A 7,889-nucleotide genomic window follows, 5' to 3' on the forward strand; every position below is an offset into this window, starting at 1 on the left:
CCCCTCACTCTTTTCAACACATCTTTGTTTGCTTCTTTCACGTACCACTTATTAATATAATTGTATTTATACATTCACAGGCATTGATCGACATGTACTTTCGTTGAACCACAAGATGGCGCCATTTCCATCTGCACAATGTGCAAACAACCGACATATCCAAGTGCCTCAAGTGAATTCCATCACCCTATTTAAGGTACCATTATCTCTGTTTTGCCCGAGCAATTTGTGCTATCTGTATGTCTGGTTTCCTGACCCAGGCATCCTGTGTTCCTATAACAGGTTCCTGCTGCACCTCCTCCCAGTGCCACTTTTGTAAACCAAGCAAACGTTGAAGTGAATACTGAGATTTTCGACAGTACGTGAATGCAGCGTAGCATCCGGCAGCCAGAGCCTCTCCTTGAGGCAGGGCGATTCCCGGAGGCTGGACACGCCCATCCCACTGCACTTGTCAAAGGGTTAGCGAAGACAGGTGACGTCACACTTGCGTGCAAGAACACCCGTTGAAGAGAGCTCTCGGACTCCAAAACATTTGTTCTTTATCGCCTTCTTCAACATTTTTGCAGTCGCTATGTTGCCATCGAGAAGAACTTTTGAGGCGGACAAGCAGCAACTGCAGCAGCTCAACGGCCGGCTGGCTCAGTACCTCTCCAGGACGCAGCAACTGGAGCGAGAGAATGCTCATCTCATGGCCGAGATCAAGCAGCTCAGGCAGGCCCAGGTGGCGGAGAGGGAGCCGCGATACAAGGCCGAAGTACGCGAGATGAGGCGAGCGATGGAGAGAGTGGCATTGGAGAAGTCCCGCGCCGAGATGGAGCGCCAGAGGCTGTGCGTGGAGTTGGAGGAGTTGCGGTCAATGTGCCATCAGCAAAGCGACGCGTGCAGGAACATCGGTGGAGAGCTGCATGGCCGCGACAAGGAGCTCCGGGCGGCCCAGCACAACAACGACTTACTCCAACAGCGTCTGCTGGAGCTCCAGCGTGAGTACGCCTTCTTGGAGGAGACGCACCGGCAGCAGATGGCACAGCTTAGACGGCAAGCTGACTCACAGGTCAGTGGTGGGGAAGGATGCACACTTTATTCATGTTAACCCACTTTACTTGATTACAGAGTATATTTTTTGTACTAGTAGTGGAAGAGACAGTATTTATTGGTTGCATAGTGGTTTGGCTCGTGCAAATGGCTCTCTGTGGCGACCCTTGATGATCGAAATTGACCACGACGACAACTTGAAAAGTGTTTATATTAAACCAATTATGTTCACTGTTAACATTTAAAATCTGCCCTGTACAACGTTGACTTGCATGTTATATTCTTGAGTCAAGCTTGAAGTGCAATTCACCATTATACCAAGGAAAAGGCAAAAAGATCGGTGCATAACAGACGTAAGTATCCAACGTGTAAATAATGTTTTCCATCTGTTTCCCAGGGGAACTTTCAGGTGGTCACACAAAGTTACGGTGGACCTCCTGCAGCCTCTGTTGAGGAGGTGAAAGAGTACGCCCGAGGGATGTCCGATGGCTGGGTGCGGACCATTGAAATGTACCAACAAAAAGTGGAGGATATGGAGCAGGCCATCCAGCAAGACCATGCCATGCTGGGTGACCTGCAGAGGGAGAAGATGCTGCAAAACACCGAGTTGGACAGATTACGCACAGATGCAGAGAAACAAGGGCAGCTTCAAATGCGTCTGGAAGAGCAACTGATGCACTTGCAGGAGAAATTCAGTCAGGATGAGGGCGAGTATCAGGTGAGATCATTATATAAGGTACATTTATACAATCTAGTTAGAAAGCTATGTTGGAGAATCACTGAAGTAGCTCTAAATTTTCCTCATTATGTGGAGGAATTCACACATTTATTCTGAAATGTATGTTTCCTGATCCCCCTGACAGTTGTCAAAACCGTGTACTCGTATTTGTTTCATCGTGGCATTTAATCCTTAAGGCTCGGAGACAGCTTGAGAGCTTGTCCCCTCGCCGGCCATTTAAGCCAATTAGTTGTCAGACCGAAAAATCCCTATGAGGTAGGCTCTTGAAGATAAAGCCCTACAAGCAGGGCAATCAAAAGACAACAACAAAACAGCAAAATGCCTCAGGCCATGTAAAAAAGAGTAAATTGTTAATGGGACTCAAATCTTAGTAGCAAAAATCAGATCAGTTTTGCTAGGATTTCAGTTTGTAGCAGCAGAAAAATCACACGCGCATGCATACAAGTCAACTAAACATAATCCCGCAGTTTGACCTGAGATCTTTGCTTACGTTGCTCTGCCCAGATGATTATCAACCAACTGGAACATGAAAGAACTGCCATGGCCGAGTCAATTACGCAGAGGATGCAAGACCATCAGCATCTGTTGAAGGTCAAAATGGACCTCGGCATGGAGGTGGCAGCCTACAGGTGACAAACTCTAATGATAACTTGTCAGGGAAGTCTTTTTTGTAACACTTGGGAAAAAAACTGTAGGTGATATTGTATATGAAGCATAGAAGCCAAAAAGCTATGAGTTTTTCTCAAATTCTGGTATTGATGCCATCAATGCATTTCCCTATGTAGCTACTCCATTCATTCTGTCACTTGAACCATGCAAAGGCTGGTAGAAGGTTGAATAGACCAAATTATTTAGAGGTGTCACTGTCACGAGTTAGGATTTGCATTGGAATTTAAAGGGAACTATGGTCAGCCTCGCATTGTGGCTGTTATTTTTAGCTCAGTCTGTTGGGAAGCACTCTACATGAGAGCTTGTTTCTGCCATTTCTTCGTGTTTGTTACTTGAAACGTGCCCCAGAAGGAAGCCTAAGAAGATTACAAAGTAGTATTAATTAGATTACGGCGATTGCTTTGGTATGTATAGAATATTTTTGGGATAACAAGGACTTGGGTTGATGTTGCCTTTTAAGTCTGTTAAGTCTTAGAGGTTCAAGATGGAAAAGCTGGAAGAAGAACAACACCGTATGCGGTAATTATCTTTACTCTCGGATTTTCATGAGCAATTACGATCTGCGGAACAGTGTGTGGTATGGAATTTTTTTGTCCAATCACGAATATTTGATTCGGGTGTGTTGGGGGACGGAGACATGGAAAACAGATTGGATAGGGGCTCTCCAGGAGCAGACTTTGAAACCCCTGGTGTAGATAAATGCACTATGTACCATTTTTTTGCCATCTGATATTTGTAGAATTCAAAGATTTTGTCATAAAAAAGGCATCTGAGGTCCGAGTGCTTGTCCATTACCAATTATAGCTTGAAATATCCTGGTATTTGTCCACAGAGCGCTCTTGGAGGGTGACAGAAATGGGCTTCAAGACTCCCGCAGAAAAATGCCTGAACTCCAGAGGGAACGAATCATCGGTAAATGTCTCAATGTATTGTTGTCATTTCCAAAGTTGACCTATTGGGAATAAATACCAGTGATGAATTCTCTTAGATATCAAGATGGCTGGGAATTCCTACATCCCGAGAACTGCCAGCACAAGCAGACAGCGTATGGACATTGGTAGCAGACATCGTCTGGACATTGGTAGCAGACAGCGTGTGGACATTGGTTTTACACCGTCAATGTCTAATATCAGAAGAACTCCCGCAGCTCCCTTACGGTCCAGAAGCCCCTCCAGGGTTATTCCCATCTCACTTGCCAGCAGAGCTCAGCATCAGAGTCCTACCTCCAGAAGGGATATGATCTCCTTCACCAAAGCCCGGGCTGCCACTTCTTCCTTCGCTCCTAAAGATAAATCAGTAGTCCAGAGTGAGCCACTAAAACCCAAATCTGCAGAGAAAACAAACAAACTGGAACATGTCACAAGAATGGAGAATCAAACCAGGTCAGTCAAGTCCTCTTCTACAACTAAGTCAAGTAAAATACTGTCACCAGTAAATCCAGAGACGGAAACTTCCATGAAAAGGGCTGATGAACCAGATAAAATAACATCAAATGAAAGAGAGTCTAAGAACAAATACAAAACCAAATCTAATATTGAGCAGATTGAGAAAAAGGCTTTAGACAGTGTGTCTGTTGAGGAGATCATTGAGAAGGTCATCAAACCAACTGGTTTGGAAGCCCAGGTTTGCTCCACTGGAGAACCAAAAATTACTTATCATGTGGAGAAAACTGAACAGGGGGATGGTTCTATAAAAACTCAGATTGTGTTGCAGTCCAAAGTGGAGGAAGAGGTGGACATTTCAGAGGATTCAGCCCTGGAACAGCTGCTGGGCCAAGGGGTGAAGAAAGTATCTCTAGAAGACATTGAGGACACAGCGACGGGAAGCATGATCAAGGATCTGCTCCGTGGCTTGCAGGGAGAAGTGAACCTGCAAAATAAGTCTGTCAATGTGGAGATCATTGAACAGGCAGTGGAGTACGATGAAGAAGGTGCTGAGAAATACACATCTGGGTTTGATCAGCCCTCCACTTATTTCCAAATTGATGAGAAGGTAGAAGACCGAAATGTACAGGTTGAGAAGAGCATGGATGCTGCCATTAAAGAATCTAATAGTGGGTCTGTTCAGATTCCTCAAGAGAGTGAGTCTTCATATTTTACCCACGATCAAGAACCCACTGAGTATTTTGTTTCCACACCAGACGATAATCTCTCAGAGTCAGAGGAGGGTTGCGGCATAACCTCATACGGTCATTACGGCGTGGTTGACGACTTGTCTGATGAGCGGTATTATCAAGATGACAGACTTCCCCAAACCAGAACCATCGTTGAGGAAAATGACCAATACAGGTTTATGTCAGATAGACCTTTTCTCAAATCGAGCATTCCCGAATGCATCATTGAAGAAGAGATCCGCGTTTCGCCTGTAGTGCAAGAGTCAGTGCTCGAGTTCCTACGGGAGGACTCGTTGGAGCCCGAAGATCAACTGAGAGGAGCTTTGGAGAAGTTACAAGGCTCCATCTCAGGCCCACTAAGGGAGGAGTTGGCTTTCCTTACTAAAGTTAGTGGTGAAAATCCACAAAACATGGCCATTGACGTCAAGAAAGTCAAGCAGTCTGGTGACAGCGGAACCACCACCATTGTTGCTGAGCTGAACATTTCGCAAACACTTGAGGAATCCGGACTACTGGATAATGACGACTTTTCGGAGGAGCAGATCATGGCAGCGCTAATGTCTTCCAACTTCGGGAGCACCCTGCAGGGAAAAGCTGGAGAAGGATACAGCTTCAGAATATCCAAAGAACAACATGTGCTCAGTGATGAATTTGGAAAGGAAGATGAGCCATCTTTGTCCCATGCCGATCAGATGGCAGGACACAGCAGCCATATTGGTGCTAGCTCAGATCAAGAGTGAATGAAACATTTTTCTGGGCTCCCATTCACCAATCTCTGGTTTTACCAATTGATGCATTGATTCCAACTGTAAGGATGAATTCACTACAAAGAGTTTGTGTTCATAGAAGACACTACACTTCTTAATTTGCAACATGGATGCAGGGAATTGACATGCAGTATGCCCATAGCTGCCGTGTGGATTTATTTTAACGCAGTAGGATTAGCTCCTTTATAGACAGTCAGGGATTGTTTCTCTAAATCCCAATTAAGAACCTGATATTTTAAGCATGACATGACTGAGATCAAATCATCAGAATGGCTGATGTATAGACAGCTCTCCCTAACACATCCATAATTGATTTAAAAAACCCTGACTTTGAATAACACTTGACATTATGGCTTCAGTTTTCCCTTTTTCCATACATCTTAGTAATTTTATTCTTTATATACTGTGGCTGAATTGGATCTATAAATGGAAAGTGATGCAATAGCTTCCCTTACTGCTGATCAATTGATTTGGAAAGACCTTGAGTCTTTCAGAACACATTTGTGGGTGTATTAGGGAAACCTGACACTTTATTTTGCATACAAATCCAGCAGCTTTATCCCTGGAGTGCCTGCAGAAGTACCTCTTTTGCTAGCTGCCTATTTTTAAAATGAGATTTTGAACAAATGCTTAATTGATTTGCATTTGGGTGTCTATCCAAATGAGCACTTTAAATGACTAGTGTAGTTTGGTTTTGTGTTGTCACCACGGGTGTAAAGACAAGCAATGTTTTTACGGTATTTACTTTTACACTGCGGTCTCAACATTTTTTTTGGAGTCTGCGAAAGCCATTTTCCTGTTATAGTGGCAGCATATAATTTTAGTGAGGTTAGGACAAAAGTGTGTTGAATCCTGTGATTCTTGATTTGGGTATTTTAATGAAAGCATGATTTAAATAGCTAAACTAAAGAAACACTTTAAATTCTAAATTTAATCATTCTGAAATAGAAATGCATTATAAGTCTCCTTAACAACTAAATGCATGTTTTGCATATCACAAACTATTAATTGTTAACACATCGCTTGAATAAATCTACTTATATAAATGTTTTCCCAGGGGGAAACCACTTTATTTTTCTATTAACAGTAAAAAAATTAAGAAATAAAAATACACACACACACACACGCACACTATGCAGCTGATATATCTGTCATTTATTTTTATTTTTTTGGTCTCCTAACCTGTTTCTGGGCAGGTTTAATGCTTTGGGTTGACCATTCACTGCAAAACTTTGTGTCCCATCGTGTATGGCTTTTGTGTGTGTACAAAGCATTCACAGTTAGTGGCTTGTATAGTATTTGGATGGATGGAACAGTTTTTCTTGGATTTGTCTTGGCCAAGAACTGTGATTCATACAGAATAGGAATGGAGGCCACACCAGCAATGTCACAAAAAGGAAATGGTGGTCGTGTCTGGACACTGTTCACTTGACACTTGCTATCCGTGTTGCTGGAAGGATGCTTACATAAGAGAGTGTGCTCATTTCAACTGACTATTTTTGTATCGGCTTAGCGGCTCTGACCGTTCACTAGGCTTTTTATGTTTTGTACACCTTGAACTGCCAGGAGATGTCAAATAACTGGAAAGTTTGCCCCATGTTTTTATGTTGACAGATGCAGAACATTTGAACACAAGTGCTTTGAAATTGCTTGATACAATACATTTGATGATGTGAAAGGAAAATATACATTACAGGGATTCTGAAATGGTCATTTCACAGCATCTCAAGATTAACAAAGTCAACATATAAGGGCTGTGTAATGATTTTGTTTTCACAAAATCAGCATGTCTCATATTGGTGTAATGAGAAACACAGCATTAGCTTTGTTAATTAAGATCTGGCTTTACTAATCCACATTTCCCTTTAATAAATACTACAATTGTATGTTTTCCAAGTTTTTCCGTATTTATTTATTCCTGCTGATTGTCATAAGCTAAAATAACCAGAGAAGTACAGCAAAAATTGTCGCAAAGTATAGATATAAATTCTGTTGATTTACAACCTCATTTTTTTAAACTATATCTACTGTGGTCTTCACAACAAACTTGGTCTCCAGGGCGATAAAACTAAAAATAAAATAAAGTTAAGAGCAACAGAGTGGAATATGAGAATCATTAGTCATATTCTGCAGGGAATAAACAGTTACACATAACATGGGAAGGTACTAAAGGTCCCATTAATAACTACTTAAGATAAGATGGCCCATTTCGGTAAACAACTTAGATTTTTACAAAGCCATGAGAAACAGTTACTTTGAATCCCTTGACTATTTTAGTACAAAATCCTGCGTTCGTGATGTAGGGAAAGAGTCACTGCGGTCTTTCCCTCCGCACTGGGCAAAACATTGTGTAATCTGGATTGAATCCATCTGGCCTCTTGGATGTTTTTGCCGTTGCTAGGGTTGATGTAATGGACGGCCCTTTTTTTTTCGGCTGCACAACACAGGAAGAAAAGGAAAATTGTCATCATGTGTATGTGTGTGTGTGTATGAAGACAAGTATCATTGTTCACTTGTTAAACGAACTGTACAAACGTCTTTCCTCTGGAAAATTGACAGTGTTCCTATA

General features: G+C 42.4%; 1 protein-coding gene across 1 annotated transcript; it reads left to right on the plus strand.

Annotated features, from left to right (window-relative positions):
• The first annotated feature begins 433 nt into the window (after window positions 1–433).
• Window positions 434–7,216, plus strand: synm (synemin, intermediate filament protein). The gene is made up of 5 exons (XM_077710857.1): window positions 434–1,051; window positions 1,430–1,750; window positions 2,276–2,400; window positions 3,273–3,352; window positions 3,429–7,216. The coding sequence occupies exons 1-5, from the start codon at window positions 572–574 to the stop codon at window positions 5,291–5,293; spliced, it is 2,871 nt and encodes a 956-aa protein (XP_077566983.1). The 5' UTR covers window positions 434–571; the 3' UTR covers window positions 5,294–7,216.
• The last annotated feature ends 673 nt before the right edge of the window (window positions 7,217–7,889 follow it).

This window comes from Stigmatopora nigra, chromosome 2 (assembly GCF_051989575.1).
Source record: "Stigmatopora nigra isolate UIUO_SnigA chromosome 2, RoL_Snig_1.1, whole genome shotgun sequence".
NCBI lineage: Eukaryota > Metazoa > Chordata > Actinopteri > Syngnathiformes > Syngnathidae > Stigmatopora > Stigmatopora nigra.